Here is a 27,315-nt window from a genome sequence, read left to right as displayed (position 1 = left end):
CCAAGCGTACAATGCAAAATGAGTCAACGCTGATGATGATAAGTAGAGCGAAAGAGACAACTACCACCACGACACTATTAGCGCGTTTCACCAAAATTCCACGCGGCCTTTCCCGATTGAAAGGAACGGCCGCGCTTAGCCTCTGTCATAATATCGTGATTTTGCATAGCGAAGGGCTGAATGATTTTGTTCCAAAAAACAGCCCTGCTTTATGCAACACTTTGTGCAGCTTGATTATACCAGTTGCAAGTGGGGCCAAATTCACCAAGTTCCGTAAAATTCCTTTTAAATTACAGAATTGATAAAATTGCTTAGATGAGCTAAACTAATTAATCAAATCCTGTTTTAAAACCTGCCCTTGCGTTTAAACCAAAATGTGAAGCTTATTACTACCACTACATTACTTAATTTCAAGCGCAAATAGCAAATACATGTGCTAATTTACTACAAAAATTTACTGGCAACATTACAGCGGCATTTAGGAAGCAGTTGGAGCGGTCGCCTGTTGGACGACACAGGGTAGCGTCCCTCCACAGCCAGTGTAACGGACTTCTAGCTCAGCTACACTGGCTGTAAAAAACACAGCGCAGTGATCTGCTTCGCCAGCCGTTCAACAGGGAACTGAGTGTGTCTGGCCAAGTCCTTTCTTTAAATAGTCGATGATGACGTCATTCATAGAAGCGTTGCGCGCTAGGTACACCAATCCGTCTTATCAAAAATCTTTGAGTTTATCTATTGGAATCTATTCTTAGAAGTATTTCGGGGCGATTTGTACAAAAAATTTGAAAATTTATCGTGAGATGGCTGAATTACATGCGTTTAAAATTGGACCACTTTTCGTTACATACCATTTTTGTAGAATTTGCAGAGTGCACCACCATATCGAAAACAAAGACGTAGTCCTACGTCAAAAATCAATGGAATGAATGAAAATGAATAGTTAAAAAATAAATAAAATAAACGAAACGAATAAAACTTTAAGAGAAAAATTACTAAAAAAGTAAACAGTTGCATGAAATGAGCAGAATAATTAATATAAATCAAAATCTAAAAATAAATATATACATATGGAAATAAAACGATTTAATTAAAAAAAATAATTAAAATACGTAATTGATATATGTAAAATAAATAAAATGAATAAAAACAATAAAATTCATAAAAGTGCTAATACTACAAAAATTTATAAAAGCGAAAAAAGACCGGATTAAATAAACTGAACGAACCCAATAAAATGATAGAAATGAACTAAATGAATTAATCTAAAATTGATTGAACTAAATGAAAAAAATAAAATTAGAAAAATAAATTCAACGATAAATAAAATGAGTTGAATGAATGAAATAAAGAAAATGTATTCAATGAATAAAAGCACAATATAAATAAAAATAATTAAATACAAAAGAACAGAATTAATTAAGTCAGTTGAATGGCGTCCAAAAGGGGCAATTTTTAATTTTTTTACAGGAAACAGTAGAAAGCTTCCGCTTTTTCTAATTCCAATTTTCTTATTGTAAAAATATGTTATAGTAGTACATTTATTCAAGTTGTTTAGAGCTAGTAAGATCACTATATGTACTACTATGTTTCAATTCACGAGTGTTTTTGTAATTCGGTTGAGTGACCAGGCGTTCAAATGAGTATAACCCACAATGCGGACGTCCTTATCTTATCTTTCGTTTTAGAGTTGCATATTATCTAGTGCTTTATTTGATCGTACTATATTAGTTCATAGTTCAGTCGTTAGGGTTGCGCTGTTATCAACTTTTTAATGGAACTAGATAGAAATATGGTGTTTACGAAGAAGTTGTTGATACTTATAAGTATATCTTCTGACGTTACGAACTTTGTAGGTCCTACAAATTTTGAAATGACGCATTTTTTAAAAATAATTAAGAATTGCCTATTTTTCTGTAATCGTGTTTAATTGTTCAGCGTATTTCTTCACTAGGTAATTTTAATCTACTGTGAGAAGAAAACCGAAATAAGTTCATCGTTAAAAAGTAGGTAGCCAAAAAAGTATTGAGGGTACAGCAACATAACTCTTAAACGAAAGATACAAATTCATGCCACGATTTTTCATTTTCCGATTACTGTAGGCCGTTTTTTCCATATTTTACGGCCATTTTTCAATTTTTGATTACTTAGAACTATTAAATAATGCGAAACGGGAAATCTCACTCACCAAAATAATGCTTAATACCAATTGCATCGCCCCGTGATTCTGATTGTGATAATGTTTGTATGGTGCAGATGTGGTTGCATGAACATTTCATAATCGAGTGGTAACGAGCGTTTGTATGTTCGTGTTTGAAACTGCGTTTTTAACCTCTAAGAGTAAACCCTTAACCCTTTGCGACGCGATTTTTTTCATTGTTAATAGGTACTGTTATTTTTAGCATTATATAGGTGTTCGGGGTCGTTGATTCTGAATCTGACGTTGACAATGTTAAATGTCAAAATGGCGGATCCAATATGGCGACTGTGTTTGGCTAAAGTTCAGGTTTTTTATATTGGCCTAAAACGTCTTACAAACGGGTTTTCGGGGTCGTTGATTCTGAATCTGACGAAAATGTAAAATTCAAAATGGCAGATCCAATATGGCGACTGTGCTTAGCTTAATTTCATGTTTTTTTATATTGGCCTAAAACGTCTAAACGTTTTCGGGGCCGCTGATTTCGATTCTGGCGGATCTAATATGGCGACTGGGTTTGGGTAAATTTCACGTTTCGTTCAAAATGGTTGCCATTTTGTAGGCCTAATTTTGAATTTTCTAATTCTGACATCAGAATCGTAATCAGCGACTCCAAAACTCTCGTAAATCGAGTATTATGCTCATTGTAACAAAATTGGCGAATTTCGTAAAAAATGGCTACCACTGTTTAGCCGTCATTTTAAATTTTCAAATTCTGTTATCAGAATTGTAATCAGCGACCTCAAAAACCACATAATCTATTTTTATGCTGGTTGAGAAATTATCCCCGTTTCTCAAAATCTTTGATAGACACACATAATAATAAACTCCATTTTTGCATATTTTGATAATTTGTATCGAAAAAACTGATCTACGAAAAATTTTGCAAAACATCTATTATTTACTTCAATGTTTGAGATACTTGCAAAATTTTTTTTAGATCTCTAGGACTTTTCAGACACAGCCAAATTCATAGCAAAAAAATGAGATTTTTGAGTTCTAATTGTTTATAAGTAATAAGTAATTTTCGAATTCACATATTTTTTGTGCTAGTTGTACTCATTACATCCCTAAGAGTAGATTAAAAGAAAGAATTCGTATTTATATCTACGCTAACTAGAAATTCAATGCAAATTTAGGAGAAGTAGGTGGCGATTCATGTTTGTGGAATCGTGGGCACAGATGTGCATAGCTGATCGCAAAGGAATCGAGCGTTTGTATGTTACCGTGTTTGTTTGCGTGGGCGTTTGTATGTGACCCTATGCTTATTCAAGTAGGTTTTTGAATGTTCGCGCGGACCGCTAGTCTGATGTTTAATTTTAAATGTACGGGTCAGATGGTAGAAGAGAGCACTTTAAAAAAGATGGTTCAACTGAAGGTTACTAGGACTGAGGGTAGAGGCTTCCGTAAGTAACCGATTCAGGTTCGCGTGGAATACTCTAAACGCACAAATTGAACAAAATTAATGAAAAGATTGGAATGAATTAAATGAGGAAAATCAATAAGACGAAAAAATGAAGAAAAGCAAATTGTTTGGTTTCTTTTTGGGGAAAAGTAGTCCTTGTATCCGCTGTTTTATTATTAGCTCAAAACTATAATTATAGATAAAGTACAGTTTATGCACCTCATTCCTTTAACCCCACCGATAGTCGTGCAATTAACTACTATTTCTACCAGTTCTAGGACAATTTGGCCTGAATTTCATAACGTGGTGCACTCAGTGTCCTGCGCAATTTGTGGAGAGTTCAGCTCCCATTTATTTACAAATTTTAGTTTCCATTTTTATGAAACCTTCTAACACACGTTATTCACTTTTTCTATTTTAATACCTGGCACACTGGTCCAGAATGTAAATTTAGCAGGAATTTTAATTTTTTTCTAGAACTAAACAACTTAGCCTTACAATATGTTAAGGGAAGTTGTTGCGCTTTGCAAGGTCCTTCTTTTAATTTGAACAGAAATTTGGGTGGTTCCAAATTTTAGCAAAATTTAAAAGTGAACTTTTTAATGGTTCGAGAGAGAGTTTGACCGTTGTTGCAGAGGAACAGATTTTAGAAAAAAATTGTTGAAGACATGCCAGCTCTATCTTTTATACTTTCTATTGCACGACAAATCAAAATGTAAGCTTAAGAGAGTTTCTTTAAAAACACGGTTTTATTTCTATAACTTTTGTAGTTTTTATTTTACACTAAAGTACTCTTTGGACAACTTGAGGAATATTTTAGGGTGCATAAATTGTTCTTGTGCTCCAACTACTAAATAAATAATTTACATAAAAAATATAACTTTTTCAAATAGCATCTTCGATTAGGGCATTAACATTAAATATCGTTGCTGTCATATAAAATATCATGCTTTGTAGTATAGATTACAAAACATGTCGAGTACGATATTTTTGTATACCTTATTTTCTCAAAAAATAGTTCATTTTTAGTAAAAGTATATATGGGTTTCTAGCGAGAGAAGCTAGAAAGCTTCAGGTTCAGTATATTGAGATCAACTGTTCTCCTACAAATTTCTGAAAGTATTTCTAAAGTTACCATCATGAAAAATCAAAACTGCAAAAGTTACATAACTAAAACAATTTTTTAAGAAACACCCTAATTTTTTCGGTAAATTTCTTGTAAAATAAAGAGTGAGATTTTCAGTGTCTTCGACAAAGTTTTTTAAAAATTTAATTTTCTTCAATTTTCTGGAAGACTGCAAAACACTATCTCGAACCTTAAATTGTTATTTTCCGATTTTAATAAATTCAGAACAACCCTATCTACCATTCAAAATAATTGAAGTCTTGTAAAGTACAAATTTTTTTCATGAAAACAAGTAATTTAGTCGTACTACCAAGGTTTAATTTATGAAAAAACCATGTTTTGCCTTTCTCGTATAAAGAAAGGTTATGCAATCACTGAAAAAATCGACTTTTCAACCGAGGCCCGGAGGGCCGAGTGTCATATACCATTCGATTCAGTACGTCAAGATCGGCAAATGTCTGTGTGTGCATGTTTGTGTGTGTATGTGTCATTTAAACTCCCACCATTTTCTCAGAGATGGCTGAACCGATTTTCACAAACTTAGTTTCAAAAACAAAATAATTAGTTCGAAAGGTGTAACGCTTCCATAAGCTGCCATTGAATTTTTAGTTGATCCAACTTTTGGTTCCGGAGTTACGGGTTGAAGAGTGCGGTCACACAGCAAATTCCCATATAAATTGGTACAACCATGATGTCCAAATGACGTAAAACATATTAAAATGAGCTCAACGTTACTCTAGTTTGCGGGTCTGGATCACTAATGATAAATCAAAGCAGCTTTGACCACATTGGCCACCTATGACGGTTCATGATGCCTCCGGGGAACTCGCCAAGTTCCTAAGCTAATATCACATCTATTACCCAGTGAATTCTCTACAGATATTTGCAAGCTTGATTTCAAATGAAAGATACAGTAATGCCACTGACTGCTGCTGAATATCATTCGGTTCTGACTCTTGGTTCTGGAGTTACAGGTTGGTTTGCAATGTTACACTTAAATTTCCAATACAAATCAGTACAATCGTAACACCGTAGAGGCTAAAAACTATTGAAATGGTCACCAAACTACTTCGATTCGCACGTCTAGATCACTGATTGCCAATTAAACATTCTTTGGATATATTGTCCACTATCGACGATTCCGGAAGTCCCGGATTCCGGGCATATTCCACAATTTAAGTCACATCGGTTCTTCGGTGATGACTGATCCGATGTTCTCAAACCAAGTCTCAAGTGAAAGGCAACATTTGCGGTTGAGTATTGTGTCGCCCCTCAGCACCCCCCCCCCCCACACACATGCCCTCAAACCTCGCTCCTTCATCACTCCTTTCCCTTCGGACCACCCTCACATTCGCATTTCCTTCATCCACCCCGTATACCGAAATAAGATGAAGGATTTCTGACCCATGCTCCGCTCCCACTCTACTAAACCCCCACTCGTTCCACTTCCAAACCCATTCCACCAACATTTCAAAATATAATCATATGAAGATATCATACGTCTCCCAACCTTTGAACGGAACGGATCGTTATATTTCACAGTGGTGTTCGTTGTGTAAATTTCAGTGATTGAAGGTCATCCTTTGTTCGTTCGTTAGCTGCCATTCTGCTGGTGCCGGCAGTAAATCCAGTACATTGTTTTCGCTGGTGCGGAACAATCGACGTTGTTTGCAGATAAGTTTTGCTTTATTTTTTTTCCTCGTTTGCTTTCTTTCCTTTTCCCTACTTTTACTCTCAAATGTAATCAAATAATAAGACACATTCCCGTTTATATAACGCTCTGCCCTCGTGCTTAAATGGCCGAGGGCGAAATACCATCTGATGTAATCATGGAAGTCCCTGATCCCCCTAATACTCGCATTGCTCCCCGTATAAAGCAGTACCCAGAAGGTTCCTCTGGGCCATGGGTGGTATATTTTCGGACCGGAGAGAAACCGGTTAATATATTAAAACTTTCTCGAGATCTGACTGCTAATTACCCGGCCGTAACTCAGATAACACGTGTTCGGGTGAACAAGATACGTGTTCTAGTGAGTGATCTCGGCCAGGCAAACGCGATTGCTTGCTGTGAGCGCTTTACGCGGGAATTTAAAGCCTACGTGCCTTGTGTGGCCTGTGAAATCGATGGGGTAGTGTCCGAACCGGGCCTGAAATGCGAAGAACTGTTGGAGCACGGGGTTGGCTGCTTTAAGGACCCCTCTCTTGAACAGATTAAGATCTTAGAATGCAAACAATTGTATACCGCAAACACCGAGGGAGGTAAGACTACCTACTCTCTATCAGGCTCGATTCGGGTGACATTCGCCGGGTCCTCTCTTCCCAACTACATCCTCCTTGACAAGGTTCGCCTACCAGTTCGCCTGTTCGTACCGCGGGTCATGAACTGCAGCAATTGCAAGCAGTTGGGCCACACAGCCACATATTGTGGAAATAAGAAACGATGCGGCAAATGCGAAGGAGAGCATGAGGATGACTCTTGCGACAAAGAAACTGAAAAGTGTATTTGCTGCGGGGGCCCTTCACATGCTCTTAAATCATGTCCTGCGTACAAGCAGCGCGGGGATAAAATTAAGCGCTCCCTTAAGGAACGCTCAAGGCGTTCTTATGCAGAAATGCTAAAGAATGCTTCGCCATCTGTCCTGTCCGAAAATCCCTATGCTGGTTTGGCTAACGTTGAGCAAGAATCTGATGACCCACGAGAGGGAACATCTTTGGTTAACCCAGGGGAATCCAGGAAGAGGAGAAATCCAGCCTCCCCTACATTGCCTCGTAAGGGTGCCAAGGTGTCGTCCACTCAGAGTGCGCCATCTACAACCAATAAATCCAACGGAAGTGATGCACAAAAGCCGAAGCAATTTGCTCCAGGACTTGGAAATATTAATTCTAACAAGGAGTACCCACCACTTCCAGGGACATCCAAAACCCCAAGTGTCCCCTTTTTTCAAACAGATACTCAGTCCAGTAGCGGACTAATGAAATTTTCTGACATAGTGGACTTAATTTTCACAGCTTTCAATGTTACTGATCCTCTTAAAAGCCTTCTGATACGTTTTCTCCCTATAGTGCAAACATTTTTGAAGCAGTTGACTACTAAATGGCCCCTCCTTGCAGCGATCGTATCCTTCGATGGCTAAGTCATCGAACGAGGTCACCGATTCGATCACTGTTCTACAGTGGAACAGCAGAAGTATCCTCCCGAAAATCGATTCCTTTAAATTTTTACTAAATAGTTTAAAATGAGATGCTTTCGCATTATGTGAAACTTGGTTAACTTCCGATATAAATCTCAACTTCCACGACTTTAATATAATTCGTCTGGATCGAGAAAACCCCTATGGAGGAGTACTTTTGGGGATCAAAAAGTGCTATTCTTTCAACCGAATTAACCTCCCTTCGACACCAGGCATTGAAATTGTCGCTTGTCAAGTTTTAATCAAAGGTAAAGACCTTTGCATTGCTTCCATCTACATTCCTCCTAGAGCCTCGGTAGGGCACCGAACGCTTTGTAATATCACGGAATCCTTACCGGCACCGCGGCTAGTTCTGGGAGACTTTTACTCGCACGGTACGGTATGGGGATGTCTTCATGATGATAATAGATCAACATTAATCCAAGATCTTTGCGATAATTTCAACATGACCATCTTAAACACGGGAGAAATGACACGGATTCCTACACCACCAGCACGCGCAAGCGCGTTGGATTTGTCGCTATGCTCGACATCGCTACAGTTAGATTGCATGTGGAAGGTGATCCCTGATCCCCACGGTAGCGATCATTTGCCTATCGTGATTTCAATTGCTAACGGTTCAAGACCATCGGAAACAATCAATGTCTCATATGACCTCACACGGAACATTGATTGGAAGAGTTACGCGACCGCGATATCCGTTAAAATCGAATCCACTCAAGAACTTCCTCCGGAGGAAGAGTACAGGTTTTTGGCTGGCTTGATTCTCGACAGTGCGAATCAAGCTCAGACTAAACCAGTACCCAGCGCGAATACCCATGGACGGTCTCCCACCCTGTGGTGGGATAAAGAGTGCTCAGAGCTGTACGCGGAAAAGTCCACTGCATATAAGGCCTTCCGGGAAGACGGGTTACCCGCTAGCTATCAACAGTACGCGTCGTTAGAAAGGCGAATGAAGAGTCTAATGAAAGCCAAAAAACGCAGTTATTGGCGCCGGTTCGTCGATGGGTTAACGAGAGAAACAGCGATGAGCACTCTTTGGGGTACGGCTCGACGTATGCGTAACCGTAATAGTACCAACGAGAACGTGGAATATTCAAACCGTTGGATATTCGCTTTCGCCAAGAAGATCTGTCCGGACTCTGTCCCGGTACAGAAAACGTGCCGCGCCGCGTCTCCTCACGATACCGCGAACGAAACACCGTTTTCGATGGTGGAGTTCTCACGTTCTCTCTTTTCGTGCAACAATAACGCCCCAGGGTTAGACAGAATCAAATTCAACTTGCTGAAGAATCTGCCTGACACTGCAAAAAGGCGCTTGTTGAATTTATTTAACAAGTTTCTTGAGGGTAACATTGTCCCTTATGAATGGAGGCAAGTGAAGGTCATCGCCATCCAAAAACCAGGAAAACCAGCCTCCGACCACAACTCGTATCGGCCGATTGCAATGCTGTCCTGTATTCGGAAGTTATTCGAGAAAATGATCTTGTTTCGCCTCGACAATTGGGTTGAAGCAAATGGCTTACTGTCAGATACACAATTTGGCTTCCGCAAAGGCAAAGGGACGAACGATTGCCTTGCGTTGCTTTCTACAGAAATCCAAATGGCCTATGCTAACAAAGAGCAGATGGCATCAGTCTTCTTGGATATTAAGGGGGCTTTTGACTCAGTTTCTATCAACATTCTGTCAGAGAAGCTGCACCAGCATGGTCTTTCACCAATTTTAAATAACTTTTTGCTAAACCTGTTGTCTGAAAAGCACATGCACTTTTCGCATGGCGATTTAACAACATCGCGATTTAGCTACATGGGTCTTCCCCAGGGCTCATGTCTAAGTCCCCTGCTCTACAATTTTTACGTGAATGACATTGACGATTGTCTTGCCAATTCATGCACGCTAAGGCAACTTGCAGACGACGGGGTGGTCTCTGTTACAGGGCCCAAAGCTGCCGACTTGCAAGGACCATTACAAAATACCTTGGACAATTTGTCTGCTTTGGCTCTTTAGCTGGGTATTGAGTTCTCCACGGAGAAAACTGAGTTGGTTGTTTTTTCTAGGAAGCGTGAGCCGGCGCAACTCCAGCTTTTATTAATGGGTGCAACGATCAACCAGGTTTTCACATTTAAATATCTCGGGGTCTGGTTCGACTCTAAAGGTACCTGGGGATGTCACATTAGGTATCTGAAACAGAAATGCCAACAAAGGATCAATTTTCTCCGAACAATAACTGGAACATGGTGGGGTGCCCACCCAGGAGACCTGATCAGGTTATACCAAACAACGATATTGTCGGTAATGGAGTACGGGTGTTTCAGTTTCCGCTCCGCTGCGAACATACACTTCATCAAACTGGAGAGAATCCAGTATCGTTGCTTGTGCATTGCCTTGGGTTGCATGCACTCGACCCATACGATGAGTCTCGAAGTGCTGGCGGGCGTTCTTCCGCTAAAAAATCGATTTTGGGAACTCTCATATCGATTGCTCATCCGATGCGACATTCTGAACCCGTTGGTAATTCAAAATTTCGAGAGGCTCGTCGAGCTTAATTCTCAAACCCGTTTTATGTCCTTGTACTTCGACTACATGGCACAGAGCATCAATCCTTCTTCGTACAATCCCAACCGTGTCCGTTTCCTAGATACTTCTGATTCTACTGTATTCTTCGACACATCCATGAAGGAAGAGATTCGTGGAATCCCGGACCATATACGCCCGCAGGTGATCCCCAATATATTTTATAATAAATTCCGAGAAGTCGACTGCGACAAAATGTTTTACACTGACGGATCAAATCTCGATGGGTCCACTGGCTTCGGTATCTTCAACAATACTATCACCGCTTCATTCAAGCTCAATGATCCCGCTTCAGTTTACGTCGCAGAGTTAGCTGCAATTCAGTACACCCTTGGGATCATCGACACTCTGCCCACAGATCACTACTTCATCGTTTCGGACAGCCTCAGCTCTATCGAGGCTCTTCGTGCGGTGAAGCCTAAAAAGCAACTCCCGTATTTTCTGGGGATGATACAGGAGTCCTTGTGTACGTTATCTGAAAAATCTTATCAGATTACCTTTGTTTGGGTCCCCTCTCATTGTTCTATCCCGGGCAATGAAAAGGCCGACTCATTAGCAAAGGCGGGCGCATTAAATGGTGACATATACGAAAGACCAATCTGCTTCAACGAATTTTTTAGTATTTGTCGTCAGAGGACGCTCAACAGTTGGCAAACCTCGTGGAGCAACGGGGAACTTGGACGATGGCTACATTCGATTATCCCAAAGGTATCAACGATGCCTTGGTTCAGGGGGATGGATGTGGGTCGGGATTTTATTCGCGTAATGTCCCGACTTATGTCCAATCACTACACCATGGATGCGCATTTGCGGCGTATTGGGCTTGCGGAGAGTAGTCTGTGCGCTTGTGACGAGGGCTATCACGACATCGAACACGTTGTCTGGGTATGCGCCGGGTATTGTGACGCCAGGTCTCAGTTAAAGGAATCCCTTCGGGCCCGAGGTAGACCACCCAATGTACCAGTCCGAGATATGTTGGCAACTCGTGATTTCCCCTATATGTCCCTTATTTATACCTTCATAAAAACGATAAATATCCCAATTTAGCCCCTCTCTTTTATTTCTCGTTTTTAGAGTTTCCTCCTGCCTTGTGGAACCGATCAGATCCAGAGTGCCACTATGTAACCGCCGTCGCCCTTACCACTACGCCTGCATAGAAGGAAACTGAAGCGAGAGCGACTCGAGGTCCGATGACTTTTGAAGGATTCCCCGTGGGTCCGAAGAATACCATCCGCCAATCCGGTACTCGACGACTTACTAGACTGAGGCGCAAATTTATTTCGCTGATCCCCCTCCCCCCCCCCCCCTTCGAGCGAAAGTTGCAAGTTTTGCTCTTCTTTCCTTGTCTCTCCCCTGTCCTTGATACAACTGCTGCTACACTGATGCGGAAATAAGCCACCCTCAGAATATCTTGACCAAGCATAAGTTTTAGTTAAAAAATTCAAATTAGTATTCTGTATTCCTAGTTTTAAGATAGCTATAATTTTTACTCTTTATTGAAACTTTTGTCCTCCATCTTGTAAATAGAATTGAATCCCTAGTTTTAAGATTTCTGTGAAGTTTCTCATAAATATTTGTTCCCCCTTTTGTGTACTAAACTATATTGTTAGTTTTAAGATAACCGTAAAATATTTCGTAAAATACTATTACTCCCCCTCTTGTATATCAAAGTGAATCCCTTATTTTAAATTTTTTCATAAAAAAATCTTTTGGCCCTCTCTTGTATATTGAATCTTATTTCTAGTCTTAAGATATCTGTAAACTTTTTTTTCCTTTGTAAAAAAAAATATTTCAACATTGTAACCTCCTAGTTTTAAGATATCCAAAATGTAAAAACATAAGCATTTGGCACCGCCAAGCTAACGCATTTGTGCCTATCAAATAAACGAAATGAATAAAAAAAAAATATGAAGATATCATTGAACTCATGTTGATTAAGTTAAATAAATATTAGAGGAGCCCAAGGCCAGTTGGTGGTTGGGGTAAGTTGGCTGAATCCCTTTGTCTTCGTTTCTATTAGACATATAGCGCTGCCTCTCATTGTGTAGCTCAAGTTTCGTAAAAGTCATTATCCAATGTGTTTTTGTTAAAAAACATTTTGTTTTGTAAAAGTTGTGAGCGATATTGTGTTTTCGAGCATACCAAGTATTTTTTTTTTTTAATTTTAAACACTTTGTGTTATTTAGGGTGATTTTAAATCTATTTCCCAATTGCTTTTATTTTTCGATAGTGCGTAAAAAGAGCTTTCAGTATCCGTATAGATATTCAATCTATCCATGAATTAAAGTTATTTTTTAAAGAGTTTTTTGTAAAATATGCGGTTGAAGTAAGTTGGCAATGACGCACGCGGGGCAAGTTGGCGCTAGTATTTACGGTACAAATATAGTCATCAAATATTTTTTTTTTTTGGAGTTCACTCCAAAGTAAAATTTTGTGTATCTCGTCAATGCAGGGAATATTTACTTCGGCCAATCGCCTGAAGAATTTCGAAAATATGCTTTTGAATATGGAATACGCGTCAAAGTAAAAGTAAAATGCCGAAGTATTGAGACTGAAATATACTGGCAATTGTCGGTTAATATACAAATTTATTGAAAAGACATTTAGCACGAACCTTTGATATAATTGAAGCTCCATTTTCTGGCGTATTTATACATACCGCCAACTTACCCCGGAGCCGGGGTAAATTGGCGGGATTTCCGCGTCGCACATTTTTGTCTATAAAAACAAAGACAATGCAATAAACTCTTCGATAAAATTCAGGGATGTTGGCTACAGCCGCATGTTCTATTTTGCAAGATCTATCTACATCAAAGCGATAACAAATGGAAACTGAAAACACCGCAAACTAGCTCCGGTCTCCCCTATACTTATTTGTTTAAAGTGAGTCTGTGTCTACTTTCGTGGCAGTCGTGGGATATGTGCTAAGTGAAATAAGAATGTAATAGACATTTCCACAATTCTATTGAACAAAACCAGCTAATGAATCATAGTTTGGGTAAATGAGAAAGGCACAATTGCACCGCTAGGTGGATTGAAACAGGTTTTTAATATTACTTTTGCAGTTTTCATATTTTTCTAACATATCCTTTAGATGTTTTCAGAGTTTTTGAAGACGAACATCTCTTTCTAGTAATCAAAACTTTTCCTTCTATTATTCAAAGGATATAGGTACTTATAATATCAAAAATTGTTTTTTTTTGAAATCAAACTTGTGAAATTTAAAAAAAAATATTGTGCTACCATTTTCTGCTCAATTATACCTCGAATCATGGCCTTATATGTGGTTGAAAAAGAATTATCTTTGGTTTACCCCAATGAGTGATATGGGTATTGAAATGAACCCCATTTTTGGCAAAAAACGCTCATAACTTTTCTACGATAACCTTAAAACAATTTAAAAATTGTCTGAAGACTACTTCAGTTTTAAATCAATATCTCAAAAGATATTTAAATAAAAAAGTTTTTCTAAGAAACATTAAGATCGCCCTAACTTTTGATTTTAAATTTGTTGTAAAATAAATAGTATGACAGATAGAGCTTACATGCCTTCAGTAAATTTTGCTAAAACTTGTCGTTCTAAAATTTTATTGAAGGTCATATGGCTCTATCTAGCATGATCAAAAAGTTAATTTTTTGATCTTGGTAAAATTAGAACCACCCTAACTGTTGTTTTAATAAAAAGAATGGACTGACAAACTACGAGACATAATAAGGCTAAGTGGTTTAGTTTTAGAAAAATCTCAAAATTCCTGCTAAATTTGCATTCTGGTTACTGTGAATTTGCATCAGGATATTTGATCTTTTAATATAGTCAGAACCTCAACATATCTACTCGCAACGATAAACAATCATCGCCTAAACTAATTGATCCAAAATTTTGTAGACCACCAATTGAACCAAAAAAGATTTGTTCTAGTCGGAGGCGGGCAAGTTCACATGTTTCCATACAACAGTACCCTATTCTCATATAACTCATGTAATAATGTTCTTGAAAAATTATTTCATGCTTACTTGGTTACTGAATTTCACTTTTTTCGCCGTTTGGTTGCCGTTACAGTAAAATTCGACGGCGTAAGAAAAGTTTTTATTCAAAGTGCTTCGTTAATGAAGTTGCTAGCGCATAGGAACAGGTTCACCGACAGGAAAAAACAGAAACGTGGGCACTTGTTTCACCCATTATCCTCCCTTCATCCTTGTGGTTCCTGGTGTGCTTTACATTCGCTACATTTCGTTCCAACGTTCGTGGAAAATTGAAGCTTAGCAAGTTGTAAATTTATTACATATATTGGGCCTAATTTTCATGCTAAGAGATAGCTGAGCATATTGGAGGTAACTTTTTAATGATGCCAATAAAACAAAGCAGGGAAAGTTCATGGAAGCTCGAAAATTATGCCCTGTGTGTTACATTATAGGAAAGCATTCCACAAAATTTAATGTTAATATGCTCTGTTTGTGTTTTTCAATTATTTTGTTTGTTTTTCATCGGTGTTTAGTAATAAACTCGAAATTTCCATTTACTCACCGCTAGATATAGTAGTAAAATTCCGAATAAAATTGTCTCTAAAATGGTCCACATCCCCGTTGCAATAGTCTGGAAGAAAAATCGAGAAAAAGAATGAGTTAGATAACAGTTCAACGAACCTGTATGGTAAAGTATAAACTTGAATACTCCAAACTGACCTTGCATTTTCGTTGACGGAACACAATTAACGCTAACACTAAACAACAAAGCATACACGCTCCCAAAATAGCACCAATGGTGGCCTTCATCAGCGTTTCCGTGCTGAAGTCCTCGTCTGGGCGGCTGCAACTGCCGGCCGAATTGCACTCGCACGCGCTCGGGCATGGAGTACAGCTGGAAAGCCGGCGAGAGAGAGATAGGTGAAAATTGATATGTAAGTTAATGGTTTTGCTACTCGAGACGACAGAACCGTAATATTAGTATTAACAGGCATATTTGTTATGCTATTAGAAAATTCCAATCGATCTCGCGTTCTTACCTAAAATTCGTAACATTCGCATCATTCTTGTCCGAGGTGAACCCCTGGAAGGACTCGTTCGGAATGTAGTACCCATCCCTGCACACGCAGGTGTACTTCCCTCGGCCACCGGAATTCGAGGCCTCTGTCGACATCAGACAGAAGGTGGACTCCCGGTCGCAGGAATGCCGCCGTCCGAAAATCGCCTCCAGAGCATCGTTGCATTGGTCCACGTCGGCCGCTATAAATGCCGAGGCCACGATCCTGCGAGAAAAAAAAATCGGAGAAAGAAAAAAAAAGTTGATAGTAGGTAAAACAAAAGGTTTGCGCTGCAAACAATGAGAAAATTAATTTATTCTTGTGAACCTTTTGATGCAGCGCGGAGATGAGGATGGACAAAAATAGAATAGAAAGAATAATGGAAAGCAATTTATTTTTTCCGCGAAAAGAATCTGTCGCTGCGATGAGGGCTTGGCTTTCATTTACATTTGCTTAATTATTTTGGAAATATTGTTTCCAGCGAGATAATCATCATTTGAATTTTTCAAATTGAGCCCTGTATAAAAATTTACTGAAAAAATGTGGCTCAGTATCATTATGCTAAATTGATCCGAATAATACTTCTCTTCGAATAGTTTCTACGGGGATTTTGTATACCTTATGAAAACGTTTTTGTCGCTTACTTTTTTTCTGATAAGTCGGATAAAATAAAAATATTTGGGATTTCGCACGTAGATGACAGACGCTAACACACGTACTTAATTTTCTTGAGAGCGAAACAAATAACTCAGCAACTGCGCAGCCTACAACTCTGGATCTAGGTACAATCCCAGACGACGTCATTGAGATTTTCTGAGGTGAAACATTTTCGGTCGCATAGTTTCCTTTGGGAGGTTCTAATTTAAGCTGATGATTCTTGCGGGACATCTCACAGGGTTTGCTCAGAAACACAAATTGTGCTTTTTTTAATTTTTTGGAGCTAGCTTAGTCCTGTCACCAAGTTAATGTCAGATTCTGATGAGAGAAACTTGAACTAATTTAACAACTAATTTAATAGCGCCTACTAAGACCAGTTACGAGATGAAACTTTAAACTCGAACTGCTGTTTTTCCAAACATGCCTTTTCCCTGACCACGATTTCCGTAGCCAAGGAAACTACCGAGACTTAACCTGTCAGTGTAACACATCATCAGGAATTGTCAAGACATTCGTCAATGTAATTCACGTAGAAGTTGTAGAGTAGGGGCCATGACATGATCCCTGGGGAAGACTCTGATCGTCTGCAAATCATGTTGTCGGTAAATGACCATGCGTAAAATGCATATGATTTTCAGACAAGTTTAGCAAAAAGTTGTTCATAATCGACGAAAGATCATGTTAGTGCAGCTTCTCAGAAAGAATGTTGATATAATTTCAATCAAAAGCCGCCTTAATGCTTAAGCAAACTGATGTTACCAGCTCTTTTCTGGCATAGGACATTTGGATTTTTGTTGAGCGTAATGCAAGGTAAATGTCCATCCTTTCGCCTTGGCGAAAGCCAAATTGTGTTTTTGACAGTAAACCATTTGCTTCGATTCAATTGTCGAGACGAAAGAATAATTTTCCCGAAACTTACGTATGCTATTGCAATCGGTCGATACGAGTTGTGGTCGGAGGCAGATTTTCTTGGTTTTTGGATGGCGATGACACTCACTTGTCTCCACTCCTATGATACAATGTTACCCTAGAGGATCTCATTATATAAAATAAACAAGCATCTTTTGACAGAGTTTGTCAGATTCTTCAACAAGTTGGATTCTATTGTATCTGGTCTTGGAGTTTTATCGTTAGGAGATTGTGAGAATTCCACCATCGAAAAAGATGCTTCGTTCGCGGTATCATGAGAGGACGTAACACGGTAGGTCTTCTGTGCTGGGGCGGAGTCCGGACAGACCTTCTTGGTGAAATCGAATATCGAACGGCTTGAATATTCCACGCTCATATCAGTACTGCTCCGGTTATGATTGATATGAATTAAGATAATAAAGTGAAATAAAACATTCGCAAATTTTATTAATATTATTCGTATGATCCATTTTTTGGTCATACGAATAATATTAATGAAGTTTACGAAAGAAATTATCGGAGTAAATTCAATAAATAAAATGAATAAAATTAATTAAATTATTACAGTATGTATAATGGTTGAATGAATCATATGAATATAAGTAACAAAATAATCAAAGTGATTAAAATCAACATAAGAATGATGTACGTTAATATACTGAATAAAATATATAAATAACACAGTGTAGTTAAATGCTAGAATATCTGCGTTAAGTGCTGAGAATAAAAAAGATCAAAATAACCAAAATTTATGCAATGAATGAAAAGGACAAAACGAACAGAACAAATAATATGAAGAAAAGTTATAGAACGATTAAAATGATTGAATCAATTGAATGTCGATACTAATTATAATAAAATACCGGTATATATTAAAAAGAAAACAATAAAAAAATGAATAAATGAAAAGAATTACATTAGTAATATAAACCAAATGAATATGCTGATCGAACAAATAATACTGATCAAATGAATGGTTAGGTTCATTCATTTGGTTAGTTTTATTTGTTCGATCAGCATGTTAATTTGATTTATGTTATTAATTTAATTCTTTTCATTTATTGATTTTATTTATTGTTTTCTTAAAGCATAAAACGAATATAATCTATACACAAAGTAAAACATATAAATGGGAAAACAAAGCAAAAATAAGCAAAATTAACAAAAAATAAATTCTATGCTATATTTCACCCTAAGGAGGAAAATTTGGTAAAAAACCAAAAAAAAAAGAAATGCAAAACGAATACCGTAATAACGAAAAATAAAGTAAATAAAGTCAAAAAGATTCTAATATTAATAACATGTGAAAATTGGATAAATTTATCAAATGAATAGAGTTGATAAAAAAACAAAATGAATAAAATTAACAAACATTCGTACGATAACTCCCGGATCGTGTAAACGTTACTTGAAGTCTGTGCAGTGTAACGCTAAAAAGTGTAGTGTAAAGTATTCAAGGTTATCTGTTCGAAATGTTGACTTTCTCTTCCTTTGTGTGTGCGCGTTAACCGTTGTTCGAACAGCAGAGTAGTGTCAGTGTTTCTTTTCTTGTGAGCTGCCTGGATACCATTATACAAGGTAAGTACCGTAAACCGGGGTGACATTGATCACTTTTCGAAGTAATCATTACATATTTTTAGACGCAACGCATTTTTTCCAAGTTGAATATTTTTAAACCATGTACTGGTGTATGGAGAACAAGATTGGATGGTTTTACCTAAAATTCTCCGCTTCCAGCTATTTTTTCCAAAAATAATTTTAAATTGAAGTCCGTTTTCGTATTCCGGGGTGACTTTGATAACCTGCATGTTCACCCACATTTAGTTATTGATGTCAATGTTTTTCATTCAAATGTTTGTTTAAACTAATTCTGGAAAGATACTCATTGTTAAATAGATGTTAATTGCTATTATACAAAGTATTTCAATATACTGTAAACTTCGAGTAACCAAATTTCGTATAATTTGTGTCCAACTAGAATAAAATAATCTGAAAACCTTTAAAACTGTTAAAATTGTTTTATTTCAGTGCTTTATCAATGTACAAAAAGTTTCATCCATTTTAACACGATGGACTGTTGAACAATAAAAATATTGCGATTTTTAGCTTGAAATAATTTGAAATAATTGCCAACTAGTTTCACAAAAAATTGTATTTAAAATAAGCAAACTCTTAAAAATATATTTGGCACATCCCACTCTAAAGGAAAATAAAAACTCGCTTGCAATTTATTACTCTTGCTCAAATCTGAGATTTATTTGTTTTATAAAAAATAGACACTTTACGAAGCTTCGTAGAAATAAGGTATAGTCAAACTTCGATTTTTTGTAGTTTTTGTACCCAAAAAACGAACGATATACCCAAAAAGTATAACAAATCAGTATTTTATAAGTGTAGAGTAAAAATCATTTCAAATTAAAATGTTTCGGTAGACTATTCGGATTTAATGAGCGATCTACGAAAAAAGTTTCGAGTGATCAAAGTCACCCCGATGATCAAAGTCACCCCGGTTTACGGTACCGATATTATATTACCTTCTCCATTCTTGTCTCGCCTATTAACGTACACTGGAAAAAAGACCCGTGCAAAAATGGCTGACAATAGTTTGCCTCAAGGTGAGATGAATTTCGAAAGACTTCCTGGCTCAAGCTATATCCATGCTCTTTAACCGAGCCCTTCGTGATCGTTTTCCGGCCGAAAAACAAAACATGTCTGATTCTTGCTTTCGCAAGTTCTAACGGAACGATATTCGGTCGTGACAAAAATGCCGAAAATCCAGATAAGCTTAGTATGGTGATAAACGGTTTGAAACAGGTAAATGATATTGCTGAATACGGGTCTTTTACAAGGGAGTGTAGAGTATATGTATCACCTAACCAGGTCGAAATAGATGAGGTCGGCTCCGATTCGAGTTTGAATTGCACGGATCTGCTGAAACACGCTGGGTAGGCTGTTTTAAAGTTCCAATACTTCAGCCTGTGACGATACTGAATTTTAAATGTTGCATTAAGAGCCAGTTTTTCAACAGGTGGCACACTTTTGTCCGAGAGGTCGTAGTGATGCGCTCCGATTTTGATGATGCGTTGGTTTGTGCATATGTGGGATTATCTTCGATAAAACATCAGAATCCTAGTTTGAGGGGAAGTGGGTTAAAACGAAAATTGAAAATTGGTCCGAAGAAATGGATCGAAATTTTAAAATCTTTTTAACGCTGGGTTAACTTGATAAAATCTTATTCTGTTTAGTTTTTCTGAAAGGGCTTTAGGAGGGATGAAAATAGGTTATATTTATTTGATTTGTAATCGATACATTGAAATTATATTGAAATAGTTTACCTTAAAAAAATGACGATTTAGAAAAAAAAAAAGCAGCAACCTAATAGAGAAACCATTTGTAGGGATGAATTATAAAGTAAGCGATTATGATAATAACTGGAAGTCTTGAAATTTGTAAAATGCAACATTTTTTCATCTGCTTCGTATTTTCAAAATATATTTCTATTATGGGCTCTTTTAAACCAATTTTTTATTTAAAATTTCTTTCATTTTCAAATTCCTCAGATGATTTTACCCCAATTTGATGTATCATAGTTACATATTTTGTCAAAAAATCTGGGGTTCAGTGTACGTACGTATTTCAGGGTCCCACCCCGTATTTTTTTATTAATTTGAACTATTTTCCAATCATTAAATTTATTTTAGCTATATTCATACATTTTTCTTTTTCATTTAGTTCATTGGAATAATGCTGTTAGATTTAGTGATTTTAACCCTTTGCGACGCGAATTTTTTTTATTGTTAAGACTGTTATTTTCAGCTTTTTATAGGTTTTCGGGGTCGCTGATTCTGATTCTGACGTCGAAAATGTAAAATTCAAAATGACGGATCCAATATGGCGACTGTGTTGGCTAAAGTTAATGTTTTTTATATTGGCCCAGAACGTCTTCTAGGGGTATTGTTGGAGCCGCCGATCACGATGGTGACGTTATAACAGCAAATTTCGTGATAGCGGATAATCCAATATGGCGACTTTATTGGACAGAATTTCATGTTTTTTATATTGGCATAAAATGTCTTCTAAGGCGGATATCGTAACTACATTTGAAGTACTGTTCAAAAGAACTCGCGGCAATCTCTTATATAAGCAAAGAGATGAAAGAAGACACTCATCGAAAACAAAAAAGGGGAATTTGACGATAAAAGCGCTGATGTTTGAAGAATGAAAAAGCGAAGCAATATTTTTAATTATACCTTTTATGAACGTTAAAGTTTGTGATCAATGAAGGTAACGAGAATGCGCAGAACATCTTCATGTATAGAAATCGGCGAAGCAAAGCTGAGCGTCGTCGAATTTTGTAATTATAATATCAGAATCGAAATCTGCGACCCACAAAACCTCCGTGAATCGAGTTTTATACTGACTGTAAGAAAATTCGCAAAATTTCGTAAAAAATGGCTGCCGTTGTGTAGCCGCCAATTTGAATTTTCAAATTATGTTAACAGATTCGTAATCAGCGACCTCAAAAACCACATAATCTATTTTTATGCTTGTTGCGAAGTTATCCCTGTCTCTCAGAATCTTTTATAGACCAACATAATGGAGTTTATTACCATCTTTACATATTTTGATAAATTTTTTTTCCATAAGAATGGACCTACGAAAAATTCTGCAAAAAATCTATTATTTAGTTCAATGTTTAAGATACTTGAAAAAAATAGATCTCTAGGATATTTAGTTCAGACACAGCCAAATTTATTATAAAAAAGCGAGATTTTCGAGTTTTTATTTTTTATAACTAATAAGTAGTTAACAAATTTACAAAAATTTACTCCATACATCCCTAAGAGTTGATTAAAAGAAAGAATTCGTATTTAGATGTCAACGCTAACTAGAAATCCAATAAAAACGATGGAGAAGTAGATGAGACGTATACGTCCCACTGCGGCGCAAAGCGTTAATATTTGAGTAATTTTCGTAACTTTATTATTCTATTTTCATAATTTTTCAATGGTGCAACTTTTATTATTTTACTAGTAGTATTACATCCAGTACATTTTAAATATTCCAGTCATTTTATTCATTGCTTTAATCCAATAATTTCTTCAATCCAATCATTTTTATTATTATTTTCTTTTTTAATGATATTTTGCTTCTTTATTTTCTCATTTTTCCTTTGATTGTCTTCTTTCATTTCAATAAGTATTGTTTCTATTATTTTTATAATAATTTTACATTTCTTACACAAGAAAACTATAGAACTCGTTCAAACTTTGAAACTTTGACTCAGCTCGACAAATTGGGACTATGTCTGTTTGTATGTGTGTGTATGTATGTATGAACACTAATGTCATGCAATTATCTCAGCAATGGCTGAACCGATTTTAATGAAACTAGTTTCAAATGAAAGGCCTAGCGTGATAGTTGGACACCATTATTTTGATTTTGTAAAAACCATTCATATATCTCCTATTAATTATAGTGTTGTTTTAAATTGTTATTTAATTTTATTTAATTGTAATAATTTTGTTGGTTTAATGCATTTTGTGTATTATTTAGTTTTTGTTCAAAATCAGTAGCTTTCAACCTTTTTCGTTCCGTAGTAAAAATAGGCTTAATCCTACAAAAATTTGAAGATCTGACAACGTCGCAAAATAACGAATAACGGATTTCTGGGGAAAAAATATCTCTACGCTCAATTTGTACCTTAGTGTACTTACTGTGCTAAAAACTGGACCTAAACACAAGAAGGTCATGTGAATGTTGTACGAATCTACCTGTTAATATCCCAAGCTACTTGCGTCATTTATCATTGAAAGCAAAACAAAAACATAAAGAGCAGTCTCGTTAACGGAAAAAAGGACGATGTACGACCCTTACTGGTCACATTTTGTTTTCACAAGTTTGACGCATTACCGGACCCGTGTCACCATAAGCTGTCCCATGTCGTCGTTTGTGAGTTATTCTGGTCCAGTTTCTACTTCTCGGCTGAGGCCAAATCCTTTGTTAGCCGGTAAGCTAACAAACACATTTTGAAGGTCAATTCTGGAAGGCACACTATTGTCTGATCATGTACGATCCAGAGCCGCAAATTTTCAACAGGTTGTTTTGAACTTGAAGGAGGAACAAATCTCAAATCATGCCCTACTATGTTCAATTCGCAGTTTTTTGTTTGCATCATTCATTCAAACAGCCGAGCTGCTCAATTGTTTTCCATCCATTTTCAGTTTCATTGGCTCTGTGAATATCTCTATACTGGAATATTGACTAGGTTTTTCAAGCAAACTTACTCTAAACATACTTCTTACAGAGCAGATGACAATTTTCGCTGGTGAATAAAAAAGCGTCAACTTGAAATGAAGATGTCCGGTTTAGTCATGAAAATCCCACCAACTTGAATGTGAATGATAAAGGGAGGCTTTTAATTTGTCTCCTGGTTTGAGTGGATTGAACTGAAAGATGGCATTTGAAAATGAAAATTAGCATCACTGGCAGAACGCATCAGTAGGTAGAAAAGAAAATTTTACACTTTTAGTAAATGTCAACAGCTGAAGTTATTGACCATTGATTCAGTATAAAGTGGCCAAATCTTCCGGATTGGGCGGGATGGTCACGGGTTTAGTGAGTCGCGGTACGTAATCTCTGACCAAAGTGCAGAACGTGCAATATTCATGTACTACTAGTATAAGCCAGCTCATAAATCATCGCGAAAAATATTTCAGTCTTACAAACGCTATGCAAATATCTTGTAAACGTGCACTTAAGCTTTTTGAGCTCGTCCGGTATTCATCTCGTCACTTTAACTTAGTATAGTCTTTCGAACTTTATACTGATAGTTGACATTCTGGCCTTTTCTACAATCATTCTATTCCGAAAAATTATCATTTAAAAAGTAAATGCAAGAGAATAAGGAACAATTGACGAAGTACCGCATACGTTCTTGAAGTATGATCTAAGATGGGTCAACAATTTTGTTTTTAATTAATAGACATTATTCTCTGAACGTTGTCAATTAACAACTATGTTGTTTACTAGTTCAATTTTTCCAGTTGCGTGAACTTCTTCGAGCTGTACAGTGGTAAAAGTAACTGCGTAAAGCTCACGATCAGATGTTGCAGCTTCTTTGATGAGAGGCATCTCTTGTGTGCTTACGAAACTGTAACGGCGAGCGCCACAAGGAACTGAGTAGGAAACGAGTTTCCTTTATTTATTTGTAAGAACTTTCTATCTTTTAACTTGAGTTGTGTTTGTGATTCAAGACTAGGTTATGAAAATTAAAGGAAAAGGAAAAACGATCCTAAAGTTATAATTTTGTAGGGGAGCGTCCCCGGTGTTGGCCAGGGCTTGCTCATTTCGCTCATTGATGTGTTAAATTCTACACACCTTTCGAAAGGTGTGACAAATATTTAACTTTCTGCCGAAAAAGGTATACTGATTCGGTTTTAAACGAAAAAAGTTTGAGATCAATTTTCTGCTGAAATCAATCGAAGAATTTCAGCGAAAAGTTGACCCACTGGGTTTCTGTTTCCATGTCGTAAGAGAGTCGACTGAAAACGGGAATCCTTAGGTCAACGTGTATCTCCGTGCCGTGAACTGAAAGGTTGGCGGGGTTAAAATATGCCAGGTATGCACGAAGTATCACGGGGGCGTACTTTTGCTATGCCAAGCGAATCTCTGACACAGTGGACGTTTGATTCTTTGCAAATCGTGGGATTCAAATGATGGTCATGGTAAATGATAGTTTTGGTATCTTCTAGTTGCTGTACAATAAGTACTGGTGATGAAATGTCTAGTTCTCGGATCAACCATGGTCAGAGTAACCTTAATTAATTTTCTGCATAACCGTACAGCAGCCATGAATCTACCCCGACTTGCGCAGGAAGGAAAAACTTCCATAGTTTTGGTTCAACAACCGAATTTGCATGATTTCTATGTTAGGAAGCTCCCTAGCCCCACCTTCGTAGATTTCAATAAAAATTGCATGACAAATCCATGTGAAATTTCTCGTGCATGGAAACTTGTGAATAGTGCTATTGACATATATCTTATATCGTCGCTGTTGTGCTATCTTATGACAAACGCCATTCTAGGGTAAACTGAGTTAGATATACCACATTACTTGTTTGAAAAATCTCTACAAAGTGGCGTTTTCAGAATTTAGAAATTCTACTTGGTTACTTAGATATAGCTAGAAACGTGATGAGAAATTGTGAGTTTTTTGCTTCAAATCACTATATCTAGGGTTTGGCTCAAGTCATATTGAAGTTTTAGACGGTTTTATGTGTGAAAATGTCTGAGGAACACAATGGCATAAACATTTTTGAAAGAAAATTATACGAGTTGTGAGAAAAACACAGTTTTAGTTTTGAACTGGAAATAAAAGATATTTGGCAACACTGTAATCAAGAATAACAATTTTTTCTAGATTCCCTGACTCATTTCCTTTAAAATGCATTTTACCGAATGTTTATAGAGCATATGAACCCAAAGATATGAATAAAAGTTAAAAAGTGATGATTTTTTTTCTATGGAAAATTTTCCATGCACGATTATGACACGTCATACAAATTTTGTCATCAATACACGCCTATGACACGTGTGAGTGCGACTTTTGTTTACATTCATAGTAAAAACTCGCAACATAGTCAACCGATCTTCGTAATATTTGAGAGATTAATGCAGAATAGATGGAAGCATCAGTTGTCTTCTTTGGATTGTTTATACCATTTATAAGTTTCAAGATATTCAATCTCAAACTTTAAAAATCGTTTTTCTCGAAATGTGCTAAATGGCGCTTGTCATAAGATAGTACAACAGCGACGATATCCGACCTCACAGCTTGTCATATGTCGTCGCTGTTGTGCTATCTTGTGACAAGCGCAATTTAGCACATTTCGAGAAAAACGATTTTTAATGTTTGAGATTAAATATCTTGAAACTTATAAATGATATCAATAATTCAAAGATAACAATGGATGCTGATGGATGGATCTATTCCGTATTAGTCTCTCGAATATTACTATGATCAGTTGACTAAGTTGTGAGTTTTTACTATAAATGTAAACAAAAGTCGCACTCACACGTGTCATAGGTGTGTATTGATGACAAAATTTGTATGGCGTGTCATAATCGTGCAAGGAAAATTTTCAATAGAAAAAAATCAATAAATTATTAACTTTTATTCATATCTTTGGCTTCATTTGGCCTATAAACAATCAATGGGTTCAAAAATAACAATTTTGATTGTTACCAAAAGTAACAATCAAAATTCTTATTTTTAATAACAGTGTTGTCAAATATGCTATACTTCCAGTTTAATACTTAAACTGCATTTTTCTCACAATCCGTGCGTTTTTGTTTTGATAATGACTATGCCATTGTGAGATAATTTTACTCATAAAAACATATTATGCATCAAGATAACTTGAGCCAATCCCCAGACACAAACATTTGAAGCAAAATTTTTCAGCTCGTTTCTCGTTATATCTCAGTAATCAAGCGGAATATATAATTCTGAAAACGCCATTTTGTAGAGATTTTTTAGATAAGTAATGTGGCATATCTAACTCAAAAAATGGCGTTTGTCATAAGATAGCACAACAGCGACGATATGTGCTGTAACAATCAATATGACTGTTGATAACGTAAACAGGTTATACGTTCATTGATTGGTATATGTACAGCAAAATGAACCATCAGCTTCTGATGATTTCAAAAGAGTTATATCATACTGTGGCAGAAAGGGGTTACCACTCATCAACGGTGGAGATGCAAATACCCACCACCTTATTTGAGGCAGCTCAGATATACATTTAAGAGACACTGAATTGAAGGCATACCTAAGTACAAGTACAAATCTGCACATGGGTCATTCCACGCGAAGTGATCAAGGCACGTGTAATCGACCTTCACGGATTTGAACCAAATTTGGAGGAATTGTTCATCTAGGGCCAATATATAAAAACCCAAATTTTTGTGTCGATTGAACCACCCCTCGGGCCATGGGAGCACTCCTCGTTTTAGCAAATTGCCAAAAACCTTGATTTTCTTTTGATCATATCTCCGGTTCTATTTACTCTAGAATCAAACCACAAGATGTCTTTCGAAGAAAATTGTTCAAGGAATCTAGAAAAAAAAAATTAATTTTTGGCGGCAGTGCTGCCAACTATGCGATTTTTTAGTTAAATATTAAAATGTTAGTTTTCTCTCAATACGTATATTTTAATTTTGAAAATTCCAA

General features: G+C 36.8%; 1 protein-coding gene across 6 annotated transcripts in view; it reads right to left on the bottom strand.

The window, feature by feature from the left end:
- The window catches only part of LOC131678806 (probable G-protein coupled receptor 158), a 309,807-nt gene that overhangs the window by 111,962 nt on the left and 170,530 nt on the right, over window positions 1–27,315 (bottom strand). For all 6 annotated transcript variants that reach the window (XM_058959138.1, XM_058959139.1, XM_058959140.1 and 3 more), the window contains exons 4-6: window positions 15,495–15,737; window positions 15,175–15,349; window positions 15,017–15,085 (exon numbers count right to left, since the gene is read on the bottom strand). In XM_058959138.1, the coding sequence (XP_058815121.1) occupies window positions 15,017–15,085; window positions 15,175–15,349; window positions 15,495–15,737 (487 nt within the window). The remainder of the gene's footprint in view (window positions 1–15,016; window positions 15,086–15,174; window positions 15,350–15,494; window positions 15,738–27,315) is intronic.

Source organism: Topomyia yanbarensis, chromosome 2 (genome assembly GCF_030247195.1).
Source record: "Topomyia yanbarensis strain Yona2022 chromosome 2, ASM3024719v1, whole genome shotgun sequence".
Lineage (NCBI taxonomy): Eukaryota > Metazoa > Arthropoda > Insecta > Diptera > Culicidae > Topomyia > Topomyia yanbarensis.
The sequence above is the reverse complement of the archived record's forward strand: the minus strand, read 5'-3'. Positions and strand labels throughout refer to the sequence as shown.